Here is an 18,975-nt window from a genome sequence, read left to right on the forward strand (position 1 = left end):
TAATATTAATATAAATATTGCTCATATACACGGAGTATATTATTTCTTTGGAAATGTTTTCTTAAGAGCAAAAGAAGAAAAATATGGTGAAACTTTAGTTTTCTGAAAGTCTCAGCTGTCAGCAATTCTGAACTTTTTTTTTTTTTCCAGTTTTTTTTCTCTTAAGGGGATACAGACAATGGAGGATGAAGAAAAATACATACTTGTATTGATCGGTCATGTGATTGAACTAATTTTGCATCTAAGAGGAAAATTTAAATGTTCAAAAGAAGGAGGCAATATAAGGGTTGGAATGAGATTTTTCTTTGGTTCCCGGGGAACCGGACCCTAAGTTCTCCAAGGCTAAGTGAGTTCCAAAATTGTTTTTTGTTTTGTTTTGTTTTGTTTTGTTTTGCTCACAGATTCTTTGTAACACACAAAGAATCAAGACTTTAGTGCCAGCTATGTACCCCAAAATGGTTAGGTAACAATTCACATTAGATGTATAAAATTAAACCTAAATCTCTAGGCTCCAGGGCACAATCCATGTATAAAAAGCCCCTTCTTCATAAAACCAGTTTCTGGGCTTTAGTACAGGCTATCCTCACACTAGCCTGGAAACTGAACTGCGCTTCTCTCCTTCCCTTAAAAAGAGTAAATACAGACTTGAGGGGATTTGGCCTCTGTGGGAGATGCCCAGAGACTGCAACAGGTGAAAGGTGGCCCCCAAGGCCCAGCCGGTCTCTATGTTGTTCACTTTTTTTGTGAGCTGTAAGAGAGTGCTGTCTGCAAAGCCAAAGCCACCTTTTAACAAGGCTGTGATGTAGCTGAGATCCATGCATAAGAAAGAACTGACTGACGTAAAGCTTTTCAGGTTGTCACAAACTTCTCTGGCTTTTCTTTCAATATCTTCAACTTTTAAAACACCTCCTTTTTCATAATCAATCATGTGTGTGTCAGCAGCTCGATCATAATAGTAAAAGAAGGCATAGAAGGATTTTCTCTTGATCTCCTCTGGCTGATGAAGTCTGCCTTGCCCCAATCTCAGCAGTTCAGCGTAGCAGGGCTCAAAGCCCATCACCCAGTCTTGGCTGCCACCATACTGGTATTTCACACCCCCAAAAATCCATTCTGCTTTCAACCACCTTGGTAAACAGGCACTTGGAAAGGTATGTCCTTCAATCCCTTCTGTCTCCAGGGCTCCCTGTGTTGCTAGTCTTGCAGTTTTCAATCCAAATCCCAAGTAACTATGTGTATAGAGATTAAAAGTACTGTTAAACATCTCAAAGGAAGTTAAGTAGCCTTGAGGGGTGTGTTCCAGGGTTTTCTCAAAATGGGGCAAGAATGTGATTTGGGTAGAGGCTCCCCCCAAGTCCAGGGTCCCCATGGTCTCCTGGCCATGGCCATGGAGCTGACCTGTTAGGAAATTCACAGTAACCCAGGCTAATATGCCTTGGTAGGATCCATCCAAGATGCTAACACTGTCATCTGGGACCAGGAAGGGTGACTTCTTGAAGATCTCTTCTACCTCAAATAGTAGAGCCTGGGCTTTCTTTTCCAGCAGTAAGCGTAGTCCTGCTGTGGCCTTCAGGACCATTGGTGTCCTTTCCCAGTGACTTCGAGGGATTGAATCTTTGGCCACCTCTAAGAGCCCTTGAACAGTCTCAGCAGCCTGCTTAGGTTGATCTACAAAAGCAGAAAGTCCTGGCTTCACAGAATCAAAAATGTCTCCTTCCAGAATTGGAAGCTGTCCTGGCATTTTCTGCACGAATGTGTAAACATGAATTCAAGTTCCAGTGCTCCCTGCATCAAACATAATTCCATCCAAGGTGCTGGCACTGACATTGATGAGGCACATAGAAGACAGGAAGACACCCTCAAACCATGTCTGCTGGTCTCTGTAGAAGACAGTACTGCAAACACAGGGTATCACCAGCATGAAAATGATAGTGCCCCAGGAAGCAGCCATCTCTTCCCAAGATGCAATGACTCAAGGCTTTGTTGCAGAAGCAATGCTGCTCACACTCCTGTAGTGGCAGAACCATGATGGTCTTGCCTTCATGACGATTCAGCCAAGATACTCCACATTTCTATGTTGGTCAGGAACTATGAAAATGCACGACGTGTTGCCCCTGCGCGGCCACCCGCCAGCCGCCCTTCGGAGTGATCTCTGCTCCACCACCCGCGCGGCGGCGGTGGTGGCCACAATTCTGAACTTTTGAGAAAATAATTTTGTTATTTAATTTGTTCATTTGTTCTGTTAGAAGGAAGTTTTCCTAAGGTTTTAAGATAAACAAAAGTACTCTATGAATTCTCTATAAATACTTATAAGCTTTTAAAAGCTATGTAAATTATCTACTTTTCCTACCATTTTTCTCATAATTACTTGACAACTTTTTTACTCTGAGTAAAAATTTGAATTCAAGAATTTTCAGCTTTTCAAAATTTTTAAATATTTACTTACTATAGGCTTATTTCTTTAACAATATACTGTTAGTTATTTACAAAAATATGTATAATGTAATTTTATTTATTTACTTATTTTTTTATTTTTTGTCGGTCATGGGCTTGAACTCTGGGCCTGGGTACTGTCTCTCAGATCTTCAGCTCAAGATGAGTGCTCTACCCCTGGAGCCACAGCACCACTTATGGTATTCTGAGTGGTTTATTGGAGAGAAGAGTTTCATGGACTTTCCTGCCAGGGCTGTCTTTGAACCGAGATCCTCAAATCTCAGCCTCCTGAGTAGCTAGGATTACAGGCATGAGCCACCGGCACCGGCCTGTATAATGTAATTTTATACCTATGGAATAAAAATATTTTGAAGGCACTGTTTTATATGATTAGGCTAAAAGATGTAGATAGACTGATAGGTTTCATTCAATATTTTGGAAAGACAGACAACCTTAACCAATATCACAGTTTTAGATTCTACTGGAGTTATAAATTTTTGCAAAATGTACCCATCAACCACATTCAATGTACAATATATAGTGGTTATACATATTGTAATTGTGTCTCTGCTTATGAATCCCACAAGTATTGGATTACATTACTTAAACCTCAAAGGAAATTTACTGGCCATATGCATAACAATTCAAAGCTCTCAGAAAAACTGAATGCTCTAGCAGTTGTTTTATTACTGAATGGTGCCAATTGGATCTTTGTAGATAACACAATTGATTAGAATATATTTAAAGTATGCTTTTGCAACACTTATTTTCATAAAGCAGTCTTTACCAGGAATACTTCTTTTTTTCTTTTGTCATTTTCTTATTGGATTGTTCTATAAAAGGTAAATTTGCTTGTTATTGAAATATGGCAACAGCACAAAAAAGAAAGAAAAAATTTATCCTCCAATGTGAGAACAGTATTCTGCAAAATATAGCTGCCTATAAATTAAAATACGGTGAAGGCACATTAAAATACTATTTACTAAGAAATTCCTCATTCCCTCTTGTCTCTAAAGTAACTACTAATTGACATAAGTATGATTTCATGATATTTATGGGCTACTTTCAAAGAATCTTCAGTCTTGTGATTTGAGTTATTGATGGTCAAAAGGGAAAGAGCTTCTATTCCAGTTGTAGGAAATGTTTGAACTTGAAGCTCCTGACTAGAAATTTAAAGGACATTAAGTTTTTCTTCCTTCCTTCCTTCCTTCCTTCCTTCCTTTCTTTCTTTCTTTCTCTCTCTCTTTCTTCCTTTCCTCTTTCTTTCTCTTCCTTTCTTCCTTTCCCCTTTCTTTCTTTTTCTCTCTCTCTCTCTTTCTTTCTTACTTTCTTTCATTCTTTCTTTCTTTCTTTCTCTCTGGCTTTCCTTCTTTCCTTTCTTTCTGGCTTTCCTTCTTTCCTTTCTTTCTTTTTCTCTCTTTCTTCCCTTCCTTCTTTCCTTCCTTCCTTCCTTCCTTCCCTCCTTCCTTCCTTCCTTTCTTCCTTCCTTCCTTCCTTTCTCTCTTTTTTTCTTTTTGTAGTACTGTGGGTCAAAGTTAGTGTCTTGCATTTCTAAGCTGTTGCTACCATAAACCTATGTCTCCAATACTGTTTTTCCACTGGTCATTTTTAGAAAATTTCTCACATTTCTCTTCAAAGAAAATAGCAGTGTATAGAAAGACTTCAACTTATATTCATGCAAAGTCTGTTCACTTGAAGAAATTCTACTTATACGTAGTCAAGCCCTTCCCCAAACTGTGCATACTTGGAGACTATGAAAAGGAAAAGAAAGGCCAGGACATTCTGACTCAGATGGTTACATCCTAATGAGCTAGACACTGGAGATACCAATTAGCAATTGTTTGGACACGGTACTCCCTACAACAATTTTCCTCCCTTCCTAATCACTGATTTTTTTCTCCTTTCTATTCACAGGCACAGATCTCTGAATAAACATCTTTTTTTCCTCTAAGTCTCCTCCAAGGTTCCTCATAGAGAGACTTACATCTGTGACAGATTTAGGATACAAGTCAGTCAAGATTATCTTCAGGAGAGCACAATATATAGATTCTTGAATATAAACTAAGGGGATATATCATGGATTATATTATGGAAGTGTGGCTAAGAAAGAATATGAAGAATAAGAAGCAGCCAGTTTGGACTGGGAGAGGGAATTGAAGAAACACAGATCACAGGTCACTCAAGAAGCCCCATTGAGTGAATCAAAACAGATGAGCAATGTAGTCATGGGAACTGGAGCAAAAATGAGTATAGCTGATGGGAGAAACAGACCAACTTTAAAATATGCAAATAAGGAGAAGTACAGACTGAAGGAGGAGGGAGAAACAAATGAAAAAAATGTGAGCGAATGTAGCCAAAATATTCAATATGTGTACATGAAAATTGAAGTAAAAAGCTTGAGGGGGGGACAGGATGTTACAGATGAAGGGCATAATGGTAAGGGTGATTCTGACAAAGATGAATTTTATACATAAAGCCACACGCTAAATGGAAATCCCTTGGAACAACTATTTGAATAGAAACAATAAAATGTTTCAAAAATACTGAACTGAAGGAATAAGAAAATGATAGGATCAAAGGTTTGAACTAAGAAAATTCCTGAAGAAACACCCCCCCCCCAAAAAAAACCAAGAACAAGCAAAAAGTGACATACAATTATGAGTGACAGGACCAGTGTTGAATTCAATCAGTTTGACTCATTACCCTATGTTTAGATAAACAACACTTGACACATAAATAGGACAAAAAAGATCACTAAAGTCTTCAAAAGTCTTCAATCACTAAAAAGTTATAGGCTTAAAGCATCTTCTGAATTGATATAAATCTGGAAGCAAATTAAAACCCCTCAATAAACCACAAAAAGTCAATTTACTTTATAGTTGTTTTATTGATTAACCGAATGTATGCTACCAGAATATTAACAGCTATGGACACTACTTAAGACAGAAAAATCATTATTTGCTTTTCTCCAGAAGAGATAATTTGTATTTATTCCTACAGGGAATAAAATAAATCATACAAGGTGGAGTTTCTGTCAAAATGATATAAGCATCATCCCCATTTTCCAACTCTCACACAAGCCTTATTCTAGTATGCACAGCTGCTAAATCATTACTCACTGCATGAGGGATAGGTACAGATGCTGCTCCTGATTAATGAGCTATGGCTATATTTATGGTAGTTTCTGGGTGACAAGTGAACAATTATTGATACTGTCAGGAGGAGAGTACTGTTCTCTTATAGTGGGACTCAAGGTCCTAGAAACCGTTTTTCTCTCATATACCTGTGCAAATATGTCCACTTTTTTTCTTGCCCTGCTCATCCTCTTGCTTCCTGTTCTCTCAACCACAACACTGCCCCCTAACACTGCTTATTGTGAAGATATGTTATTCTTTGCATCCTTATCCACATACCATTTCATTGAGTTTTTGGCCTTTCTCATTGTTCAAAACACCAAAGCCAATAGAGTTTTCTTCTGTTAATACATATCCGAGGGATTATTTCTTATTCTTTCTGTTTGATGACTATTAACCATTTATTGGTAAGATATTTTTAGGATTTGGGATTGTGTATGCAATTAACACAACTTGGGGGCCTAGTAGGAATATATGTGTTTGGTGAGGTCATTGTATTTTGCTCCAAGTATATTTTGACTTGAGTAAGTTTGACACTAGGCAATTTGGGATGATTGCTGGAGTCAATATTTTAAAAAAATATTGTAAACGTGATATACAGAGAGGTTACACTAACATGAGACCCTTAAGGAGTATATTTCTGTTTAAACAGTGTTCACAAGTGTTTTTTGTCTTTCTTACTATTGTTTATAATGTATTTATAATGTACCATGTGATTTTTTTTTTGTTTCTTTGTTCGTTCCTCCCCCACCATTATCCTCCCCACCCGTTTTCACTGTATTTGATGTCTGTGTCCTGTGCCCTGCCCCTTCTCTAATTTGGGGAAGGGAAGGGAAGGGAAAAAACAAAGTGCTTACATGGAGATACAGGTTAACCCATTGTAACAATGAGATGTACAAGACACTATGTTGAAAATGAACTTTACTATTTAGGTGAGGGTGGAGTGTAGTAGTGGAGGTGGGAGGGAAGGAGAGTAGGGGAAAAACAGAAGAGGAGGTAACAATAGGAAATGTACTCATTGATAGGAACTGTACTCATTACCTTGCTCACGTAACTGTAAGCCCTCTGTAGAGTATTTTTACAATAAAAAGTATTAAAAAAACAGTGTTAGCCCTTCACTCATTTTTTTCCTCATTTCCCACCCCCACCGCGCAACTCCCTTCCCCTCCAGGTAGTGAAGCTCATTTCCAACATAGTGTCTAATGAGTTTCACGGTTGCATTGGTTTACCCTTTGTTCCTACCCTTCCCCAAATCAGATAAACTTTATAAACAAGACAAAGGGTACAAAGGAGGAGGCTACAATGCTTAATAAGAAATGTACTCATTACCTTGCCCATGTAATTGTAACCCCCCTGTACGGTATTTTCACAATAAAAATAATAAAATAAAAACAGTAACAAAAGGTAATAAACCAAAGGCAGGAAGTAAAGAAAGAGAAAAAGAAATAATTGTAAACAGTACAATTAAAAAAAACTCTTGCTTCCGTTTCTTGAAGTTCCTTTCAATAAACATAATTTTATATGGTCATGTCCACATCACTATTGTTCTCTGCTAAGAACATCCTAGTCATACTCCTGTTTTCACAAATGAGGGAAAACATGCAGTCTATGTTTCCTTAGTTCTTACTTACTTCATTTAATATAATGCTTTCCAAGTCTTTTCATTTCCTTACAAATGGGGCAATGTCATTTCTTTTCTGATGGAAGCATATGATTTTATTGTGTATATATACTATATTTTCTTGTTCCATTCATCTACTGAGCGGTTGCACAAGATTCTGATCTCAAAATTGAAGAATTGTCTTTTAAATAAGTTTCCAACATGGTACCTTAGATGTAGTTGGTATATGACCATTCAGTTGTTGGCTCAGATTCAAGGTAGTCTATGCCCCTCAAACATTTTTTTGACCTTTTCATCAGATACAAATATTTGTTGTTACACAACAAATTAAGTCACAAATTAAGTATGTGTTTGATAGATGATGACTGAATAACCATTTACAAAAGTTTACTCTAGTGTTGTTTGGTCTTCAGATATTTAAGAGTAAAGGAAATATTATCATATTACATTTTCTTTTTAAATTGTATTTATTATCTTTAAGTAGTTTTACAAACGATTTGCCATTCAACAAATCAGTTAATGAACATAATATATTTTGATCAATAGCACCCCTTTCCCCATCTCTACTATCCCTCCAACTCACCCTCTCTTTTTAATTTTCTTAATTTCATAAGATATTTATTGAATGTCATGACTACATTCAATTTCTCTCATGCTAGTATATTAATCTGATGACTACATTCAATTTCTCTCATGCTAGTATATTAATCTGTTTTAATCAAAGTAATTTAATGGGTTCACACTTAAAGTATATAGTCAATTTCTATCCTCGCTCTATAGATACAGATATTTTTATAGATAGATAGATAAATATACATATACATAGATCTATATATCTTTGTATAGGTAAGCATATGTATAGACCTGTAAATCAACCTATTATCTATAGGTGTATTACATATATAGATACGTAGATCTATCTATGAACTATCTCTATATCTATCTATCTATCTTCATCATCATCATCATCATCATCTGTCAAGATAGTCTTGTACAATAGCTGAAGGCTGACCTTAAACTTGATTTTCTGGACTCTACCTCCTGAGTTCTCTGTTTACACATCAGTACCACCCTGCTTGCCTGTTATTTATTGATTTTATGGAATGAGTTTTTCAGTTGTTTAATATTATTTAAAGATTGCTTTCGCACTTGTGAGATTGAGGTATGAAGAACTCGAGTTCAAAGTTAGATTGGACTACACACTGAGACCTTACCTCTAAGCAAAAATAAAATGATGATATATACAGTACACAGAAGATTATTGATCGTATGTTATTTTCCTACTAAGTTAAGTGCCAAAGGAGATGCATGGCCCGTAACTTATATTCTAGAGAAGCAAATATTATAACCACACAAAGCAATTTGCAACAAGGGGGAGCAAGAACAAATATGGTTAGTGCTAATGTCATACTTGAGGCCACAGAATTGTTTCTCTATTATTAACTGTGTGCCCTTGAGGGTATGTGTTAATCTTTGGGGCCTCCTCTCCTCATCTCTGCAGAGAGAATAACAACTATTCTCCAAGTTAAGCAGATTTAAATTTAAAGCAGGCTTTAAAGCAGACAGGAGACAGTGTGAGTATTAATGCTTTGAAAACTGCCAAACACTGCAAAAGCATGTACTATTGTACAGACAAAAAACAATAAACTTCATTTAGAGCAAAGGAAACTTCATTTAGAACTGGAATTGTCAGAGCAGTGGAATTTGAGAAAGAAAATTGAGACACAGCTATATTGTACCTGCTCTTCTAGAGTTTTCAGGGCTGGATAGGTACTTAGCTAAAATAGTCAAGAAGCCCCAGGCCTTGGAGGGTAATTTGGGCTACATAGACAGCATGCAATACTGTGGGAAGAAGATGGACAAAAATGGCCTCAGTAAATTTCTGCTCTACCTGGGAGGTAGCACTGATTTGCTATGAACATATTGTTAAGAAATCCTGGTTTGTTTATAATCATACTTTCACAAAAAAAGAAAAAATTGAAATAGTATTATGATTGGATGGAATATGGGCACAAAATATTATCTTGTGTCTCTGTGCATTTGGAAATGTGAGAAAATAGAAAGGAATTCAGTCTATCTGTTTCTGGCATCAATGTTACATCACAAGTTGTAGTTCTTTTGTTCAGTGGATATCCCTCTGAGTCACTAGCCCTGGATCTCACACCAGAGCGAGCTAATTTAATTCTAACCCATTCCTGAGAACCTGGCTCATTGCCACTGATCAAGTAAGCAGTATTTGACAACTATCACCTGACCTTGTTGCCTGTTGGACACCCCTGTATTTTATTTACTTTCTGTGTCATGGCCTTGCTTTGCAAGCACACTTGCCAACTCAACATAATCTGTGGAGTTGACACTATTGCCTCAAATGAGAATATCTATAAATTTGGCTGTCAGCATTTCCAGTTTACAGATTAAATGTCTATGAAAGAGGAAGAGACAAGCAATTGTCATCACCTTTTAGCAAATAAGCACTTCTAGCCTAAGCCAACAGACATTTCAGTACCATGCATATGTTCTTATAAATGCAAGCCACTGCCCTAGACAAATGTTGACAAACATCAGACTAAACAAGGTGGTCAATATGACTAAAATATGACATGTGTATGTGTGAAATACCATGGTAAAGCCTGTGAACAGTTAGTGTACACTTAAAGAATGAAAGATTTGTATATAAAACAGGCCCTGTCTAGGATGTGGATATTAGTTGGAAGGAGAGGGCGATTGGAGGATGGTAGAAGGAAAATATGGATACCCACTAAGAAATCAGCCAAAGACTAAATTTTACAATTGAGTAAAGTCTGTATTTCAGGCAAGGAAAATAAAAGCAACTTAAATCTAAAAAAAACTTAATGAATCAATGACTGTAACTTTCTTCAATGAATCCATGGAGTATTTTGATATGCATGGTTTACTTCTAACATGTAGGATCTTTGAGATCTGAAAATAGTAAAACTTGAAGAAAATATCTTTGAATACATGAAGAGAGATTTTGAGCCTTACCATATTTTGCATATATATATGTGTGTGTGTATATATATATGTTTTATATAAGATTTCCCCAAAATCATGAGATATGTATAGCTTATGCTGTATGTTAAATGAAGTAAGTCTAGTTCCGAGAGACAAATGATAGATATTTTCCCATGGAAACTAGATGTTGCTTACAAATTCATAACTAAGTACATTGGGTGGTATACAATTGTATACAAATACATTAAATATAGCAGATTCCAGGAATCTCAAATAGGTAACTCCTTAGAAAGCCAAAATCAGAATAAAACATCTGAAATCAAGGGTTCAAATGAGGTAGGTTGGGGTCAAGGGAAAAGGGGTAGATGAATGAAAAGGATAAAAATCCTGACAAGAATCCAAGGCATACTCTACAAAATTAAGGGAAGGAGTGGGTAGCAGAGGAACGAATGAGAAAGAGGTGACAATGATCAAGATATATTGCATTCATAAAGTGCTGTCTTAAGCGGCGACACTTTTGTATAACTATTTAAAAATAATAATTAAAAAAATAAAAAAACTTTTTACTTCTTTTCTTTGTAAAACTTTTATTGGGCTACAAATATTTTATTTTGGTTTTGTTCATTTACTGAAAAGAAAGTTTAAAAAAGTTTAAAAAAATTCCTTCATATTTCTTTTTTTTCAGTCTCATTAAGAGAAAATTAAAATGGAAAGATTTCTCAAATTGATTAGTTAGGTAAAATAATATTATATTGACTTCAAAATTAAATATCACATATGATTCTATAGCCATCACAAAAGCCTGTTTTAAGACTGCAGTTTTTGACTGGGAGACCCATATTCTAAACAAATTATTTCAAATTCAATGGTTTGAGTTCTGGTAGATGTCTGGATCAGAGCATGGTACATGAAATATAAATTTTGTAGCTATATTTTATAGCTATATATATGTGTGTGTTTATACATACTCATGAGTTTTAAAACTTCAAAAATATAAAAGCATCTCATTGTTACACTGAGTCAGATGTACAAGACATTGTTGAAAATGAACTTTACAACTTGTTGGGAGAGGGAAGAGGTTGGGAGGTGGGGAGGGAAGGAATGGAAAAACAAAGGAGGAGGTAACAATGTTCGATAGGAAATGCACTCATTACCTTATTCATGTAACTGTAACCCCTCTGTACACTATTTTTACAATAAAAAGTGTATTTAAAAAAAAGAAAAAATATAAAAGCAAATAACATAATAGATTACTGTTTAAGAGTATTTATAGGAAAAGAAAGGAGAAAGGAGAGAGCAAGAGCAGAATTATAAATCATCTGTAACACAGCACTATGATGAGATTTCAGAACCATCTTTCTTTTTTCGCTTTCATTTTCGGATGTCGCTGTGCTCATTTCATAAGTGTTAAAATCTGTAGTGCTCAGAAGACAGTATTCCTGTTCGAAGTTTGCTTTCCAATTCTATTTATTTTAGCTATAAATCTTTCTTTAGATATTTATTTTAACTATAGATATTTCTCTAGGATACATGGATTTAGTAAATTCTATTTTGTGTTCACAATACACAATCACAGAGAAGTTTGTTTATTTGTTTCCTTCTTGTGAAAACAAAAAAAGTAAAACCACTGAATCTGGGTGCCAGAGGCACACAACTGTAACCCTTGCTCCTCAGGAAGCTGAATCTGTGGATCATGGCTTGAAGACAGACTGAGCAGGAAAGTCCATAGACTTATGTCTCTATTTAATCATGAGAAAATCCTAAATGGAGCTGTGACTCAAATGGAAAAGCTCTAGTCTTGATGCGGGTGGGGTGGGCTGGGGGAATAAAAAAACCCTCAAAGAGTCCAGGCCCTTGAATTCAGCCTCAGCACTGCACCAACTAAATTAATAAATAAACAAATAAAATTAAAATTAAGAACAATAATTCGATTTGCAATGTATGAGTTGATTTTCACAACTTTTTGAGTATATTAATCTTTGCTTAATGTTAATTTGCAAATTATAATTATACTCTTCTCTGTTTCTGTGTTTTATTAATTTATTTAGCTCAGTATTTACATGTTTAGTGTGATCATAATTACTTTAGCAAGAATTAAGAAAAAAACTTTACTTTCCCCTCCCCATGTACACTGTTTTACTTGCATAGCCCATTATGAGATTTTAAAAATACAAACATCTTGATAGGACAAAGTCTCTTTTCATGCTATGTAGATTTTATTTCCTCATATTAAGCTTTAGAACCTAAAATCAACACATCATTGATTTTATTTCATTCTATTCCACACAAGAAAGCGATAAACAATTATCATTGCAAGTAGTTTTAAAAGTTACTTTTTCACCAGAAAAATAAGTCATAACTTAAGAGCCTTTATTTCTAAGGACTGAACACAGTTTCAATATTCTTTAGTCATTTTATATTTTTCACAAGATCCAAAATGACATCAACTTTGAAACATTTTCTAATATCGCCTAATAGTTTGTGACACCTCACTTTTCTGATATTGTGAAAATTATTACCATATATATGCATGTATATGTATATATATATATATATTTCACGTAGGAAAATTTAAATTTAGAATGGACATTATCACCATAGAATGAATTATACAGTTTTATTCCAATATTATTCTTCAAATAAAAGGTGCATTTATCATTACATTTTAAATCTATTTGCAAACTATTACCTGAATATATTTTTTCTCATATTTTATATATTATTTTACAAGATATCTACATTTTTATTTTATTTGAAATAGCAAAATTATACTACTTGTCAATATAAATTATATTAATGTGTCTTTCAATTATTTGTATTCATACTACATTTGAATTATAGTATAAATGCATTTCAAATGGTTTGTTCTTTGGAATTCTCTGTGAATTTCTTTGCCTAAAAAGATTAAGTTTAGCTCATGAGTATATTTCTGAATGAATTCTGTAAGTTGTGAGCACTTGGCAAGGATTATAGAAAAAAGGTATTAAGAAAATCAAACCAATCAATAATTTGTTGAGAACTGAGTGAAAAACATTGGAATCATTAAATTAAAAAAAATTGAGTAAAAAGCATCTTAACTTTTCTTACCTGTACTAGGTTAATATTTACGGTAAAGGATAGTTTTACATGATGAAAAACTGGTCTTAACAATATTTTACCTCAGTTACTCATTTATTCCACCTTTCCATATACTTAAGCCATATTTAAACACATACATTTTATTACACAAAATTGCATATCCAATGCTAATATAAACCAGTGTATAACAGTTAACATTTAGAACACAGTGATATTTATTTCTATAAGGGCTAAAGAAAAGCATCTGTCTTTAAAACTGAGCATTTCATTTTTCTCTTTCTAACCAAAAAGGAACACTTTCTTGATTAGAGAATAGGTGAGCTAGAAACTAGAAAGAACACAGAGTCCAGTTGACATTCAGAAAATATTTCAACAAATACTGAACAAGGCCTAGTTGTTGACATGTAAGAACCACGGAAAACGTAAGAGTGAGCCCTGGTTCTTTATGAAGCTACAAGAGGTACTGCTTGCAAATAAAATCTAAATCTGTTTAACAAACTTTCAATCTAAATTATTTTCTTACGCTTTGAGCTTAGGCTAACTATGTAATTTAGATTTTATTGCATAATGTATGTACTATTTACAATAGGCAAAGGCAGATAACCTCTTCTATTATAGTATGCCTATCTTACAAGAGAACAAGTAAATTTGATTTGTTTTTATGATCACAGTTTACTTTTATAGGAATAACATTTATTTATAATTCCTATTTTGAAGAAGTAGAGTATATTTGAAATATCTGATGATGTATTTGTCTATTGTGAATCAATGCAATAAATGACTTACAGGTCTTAGCTCATAAAAATGTTTATGTTGATCCTCTGAAACAAGTTTTGAACAACACCATCGACACAGGATGGTCCTGAAGTTAGTAAGTTTGTTCCTAAGCCACAAGATGGGAAGTCATGATTGGGCTTTACATTTCTTGCCCTGCTGGAAACTCATGCTATTATCCACAAAAAAAGATGTGAACCGATAAACCATAGCATTTTAATACCACAAATTGTTTGGATATAGAAACAAAAATTACATTAACTACCTTGATAATAGGAATGTCACAAACAGAACAAAAGAAAAATAAGAAGTTTTGGACAGTATGTGGACAGAAAAACAGTACAATTCAGTAAATTCTCCAAAAATTGCAAAAATGAATTCATGATTGAACTGTTCCACTTTTAGGTTCAAGGAAGTTTAACACAGGGTTGATCTTTATAAATACATGCACATTTCACCACTAATCATAATTAAATATGAAAATAGCTCAAATACCCATTGATAAATGGATAGGAAAAATGTGTTATATACAACTAGTGGTGATTCCTAAAATATTTTCAATCCATTTAATTTTTTATGATTCAAAAGATAGAAATTTTATTATATATATTGACTAATATATAATATTTGTAAATGTTAAGAGATGTGCATTTGTTTTTACATTTTCTCTTTGTTACCTAATTAGACAACTAAGATGTTGTTCCACCATGATGGGGTGGGAGAGAAAACAATTTGATTTTCAATTATTTACAAGCAAAGTTAGAATGTATTATCTTTCTTTTCACTAAGCAGCTACTCCAGGCTCTGCTTATAATTGCTGCTGAGTAGCTGTATTCTAAATATCCTAAGTTAACACTGGCCTTTAATTCTGTGTGTTATCTACACTATTACTGGTTGGTGGTGGCCCCTTTGAAAGCATCTCTATTATATAACAAGTTGCATTCAATAGAGTTGCTTTTTTTTGGTAGCTTAGTGCCATTTTCAATTTCTATTACAAACAGATTTTTTCAAAAAATCTGTAAAATGAGTTTGTGCAGCTCCTTGTAAGCATCCAAAGGATTTAAAGCATCCTTGTTTTTCTTTAACAACATAATGTTTTTTCACAAGATTCACTCAGTTTTCCTGAGCAAACAATCAAAACAAAATCAAGCATTTGAACAAATAGCTTTGCAGTATAAAGGGTAATGTGACCTAAGTATACTTACCTATTGCCCTCAACTGTGGAAGACTTTATATATTCTTTTAAATTATGAGATGGCCTTTTGGGTTTATCTTTGAATTTAGACTGCAAGCGTTCCTATGTTTCTTTAAATTGAATGCTTAGAAACAATTTTGTTTGAAGCTCTGAAAACTGCAGCCCTGCAGAGCTGGCAGAAGAACATCTACTGCCTTAACATAAAAGCGCTGTGATGGCTATCATTAGGAAATTTGGGAGAAAAGGCTTGGCTAGCTACTTCTTTCCTATTCAAGACTGTTCTTTTCTGTACATTCTTCTCTTTTCTATTGGTCTCCCTTGACTGCCCTTCTTGGGCATGCCATGCTTCTTCTGTGGTGGTTTTCTTACTCTGCTCTTCAACTTATGATTTGATTTCTTTCTTGGGTCCCTCTTTTCCCATCTCAATTTCCCGTTATTATTAAGCCTGAAAAAATAACTTTATGTTTTGTATAACTTAAGGCGATTAGCTACCTTCCTGCTGTTTCCACAGCTGATTCTCAGATGCTCCTCAGCTACCAGAAGGCACATGAGATCTTGGCAGAACAGAGAAGTCTACTTAGTAGATTTCTGGATATTGAAAATTCCCCTACACAGAAAATGAGCAGCACTCAAAGTGAATTTGTGGGGATAACATTTATCACTTTCCTTTTTTTTATTTTATTTTTGTCTTAGGATTTGAACTCAGGGCCTGGGAGCAATCCAGGAGCTTTTCTTCTTAAGGGTGGTGCTCTACCACTTTGAGTCATAGCTCCATTTCCAGTTTTCTGGTGGCTAATTGGAAAGTCTCAGGCACTTTCTGCCCAGGCTAACTTTGAATCTCAATCCTCAGATCTGAGCCTAGTGAGTAGCTTGGTTACAGGCATGAGCCACTAGCACCTAACCCTCACCTTCACTTGTAACTGAGAAGGAAATACAAATTCCTTCCAAGAAGGACCATGGGAAATCAAATAGAGAAGAAAAAATATTATTACCCACTTTTCTTTGATACTTACAGATTATGGAAAGAAATTTCAGCAAGTTGAATAAAAGTTTCTACCTGAACATTGAACTCTGTCTTCAATTGACACAGTATGTAATTTTTAGTTTGTACTAATTATAAACGAATGCTTTCAGCATTTTTTCATATCAGAACTTCTCTTTACATCAAGGTAATTAGGTATTTTCTAGCCAAAGACAAAGTTCTTCTTACATGCTAGAGAAGGTTTTTGGCATGACAATATTGGATATTTTTATGTTTTGTTGGGTTTCCTATTTCAACTGTTTATTCTTTTGTTCATCTTTATTGTGCATATTAGAGAATAGCTTCTTTACCATTCCTTGAGTTTCTTTTGCACTTACATTGATTAATTCAAAGGCAAAGACAGACATTCATTTTCAACAAAGTATGCAATGAGTACCACGGCCACATATTTTATCACCCTTTTTCCTTACAGGCTAAAGTCTAGCTTCCACCTAAAGATGAAATGTTTATCCTTTCTCTCTCTGGGTCTGACTTTCTTCACTTGACATGTTTTTATTGATTAGCACATTTTACAATAGTGTACATGTTTGTAAAATACTGAACAGATGAGACTGTTTGACACAGACATGTATCATCAAGAGACTGAATCATCAGTGCATATGCATATATGTGTTTGCATGCACATACATGTACATGCATGTGTGAATATGAGGAGAAAGAGGATATTAGAAGCCTGGGAATAAACCATATTCTTTTCCCTCCCATTTTAAAAACTTCCCACATTTGAACCATTTGAACACATTACAACCATTTGAACACACAAATCCTTAACTGCTATTCTCTTCTTCTCCCCAGGCCTAGTATGTTCTTCTTTAAACAAATTTCTAAGTTTAATAAAGTCTAAAAATACTACTTTTATTTTTTCTCAGGTTCATTTTGTAATTTGTATCATAAGACATTTGTTTTGGAAGACGCAAAATATCCCAGATTTCAATAGCTTTTCAATAATTACTGAAGTTTCTAGGGGAATTTGGATACTAGGTTTGGAGATTATCAAAAGAGTTCAGCATTTCTATTAATCTACCATTTGTCTAATAACCTCAACTTCTCAGAACAAAGACAATAAGTGTTCATGAGCATCCTTTGAGAAGCTGAGTTAGACCACTCAAGCCCTTATGTTACCTAGGATATTTTCTTTTGTGGCATTTTCTTCCTTTGTGGATTGCAATGTTTTAGAGTAAAATTTTGTTTTATAAGCATGTTAGACTAATATTCTAAATTAATATTTTATAGTGAAATGTTCTGCTACTTTCAAGCTTCTGTCTCAATTGCTGAAATCTTCCTTTCCTCATGTCTTCCTCCTACATCACAGTAACTTCTACGGGATATGTAATGATTGTCATCATTTTAGTTCATGTACACTTAAAAAACAAACAGATGGTGTGTGGACAATGACCAGAATGTTGTATCCAGAATAGTGGTTTCATTCCTTCTACAACCACAAAGAAATATTTAAGAACTCATACTATTTGTCTTTGTTTCTTTGAGTAGACACAGATGGATATTATAAGCAGTTTTTCATTGTATTAAATAGGACTGTCAAGCCTTTGTGAACAATTCATTTTTCCTAAAGAACCAATTTTGTTTTGCAGTAATGAATAGATAGACTATCCTCTAAACAACTGAAAAACTTCTTTGTGCCAAATTGAGGATCAGAGGATTCATCTTTGTTCTATATTGTGTTATTTCCTTTTAGCTGAAGATATAGAAATTTCAAAAAGCAAAAATAGTGGTGAACCTTGAAATCTGTGTTTTACTGAAAGATTCTTTGCTGTTGCTTGTTTTCTATTTTGCCAAAGAGCAAGTGCTTTCATGGCAATAATCCATCATGCAGAATTGAAAAATTTATTCTTCAAGAAATATTCAGTTTGATGAAAGGAACTAACTACTATTAGGGTCCAAACATTTCAATGTAAATATATACATAAATATACACATATGTATGTGTGTATATATGTAGTATATATGTATATACACATATCCATATTTAACTTACGAAAGAAACTCTAAAAAATAGCAAAACACAGAAAAGGAAAGAAGGGAATGATTTCATTATTTCTAAGATTAAAAGTATACACACACATGCATGTGTGTGTATGTGTGTGTGTGTGTTTGTGTGTGTTTATTCATTGGAGTTTTAGTATGTTTCAACTCCTAAATTTGAATTTGGTTCTTCTCTTTTTTATAATTCTAATTTTTCTATTGGAAATTTTTACTGGTTGAAACGGGGTCATTGGTTTTCTCTTTACTTTGAATATGTTTTCAAAAATCACACTAAAATAGTAGCTTGTCCAAATAAAAATTTTATTAACTACTTTGTTTATAAATATATACTTAATCCATGAGCATGGGAGTTTTTGCCACTTTCTAAGTTCTGTTTTGATTTCCTTTTTCAGGTTTTTAAAGTTTTCATCATAGACGTCCTTCACTTCTAGGTATTTTATTTTTTTGTGGGGCTATTACAAATGGAGTTAATTTCTTAATTTCAACCACTTTTCTCATTGTTGGCATACAGAAAAGCGATTGATTTTTGAGGGTTAATTTTATACCCTGCTACTTTGCCAAAGTTTTGAATCAGCTTGAGTAATTTGTGAGTGGAGTCTGTGGGATTCTTTAAATACAAGATCATGTCATCTGCAAGAGGGAAAGTTTTACTCCTTCTTTCCTTATTTGTATCACATTTATGTTTGCATCTTGTCTTATTGCTGTAGCTAGGCATTCTAAAACT

At 34.3% G+C, this 18,975-nt stretch overlaps 1 protein-coding gene across 1 annotated transcript; it reads right to left on the minus strand.

Annotated features, from left to right (window-relative positions):
* Positions 1 to 237: 237 nt before the first annotated feature.
* Positions 238 to 2,147, minus strand: LOC122121801 (ectonucleoside triphosphate diphosphohydrolase 5-like). The gene is given in 2 exon segments (XM_042695972.1): positions 238 to 1,949; positions 1,951 to 2,147. Coding segments are annotated over 2 exon segments (1,440 nt in total). The 5' UTR covers positions 2,025 to 2,147; the 3' UTR covers positions 238 to 583.
* Positions 2,148 to 18,975: the final 16,828 nt, after the last annotated feature.

Source organism: Dipodomys spectabilis, unplaced genomic scaffold (assembly GCF_019054845.1).
Source record: "Dipodomys spectabilis isolate Male_0828 unplaced genomic scaffold, ASM1905484v1 ptg000197l, whole genome shotgun sequence".
NCBI classification, from domain to species: domain Eukaryota; kingdom Metazoa; phylum Chordata; class Mammalia; order Rodentia; family Heteromyidae; genus Dipodomys; species Dipodomys spectabilis.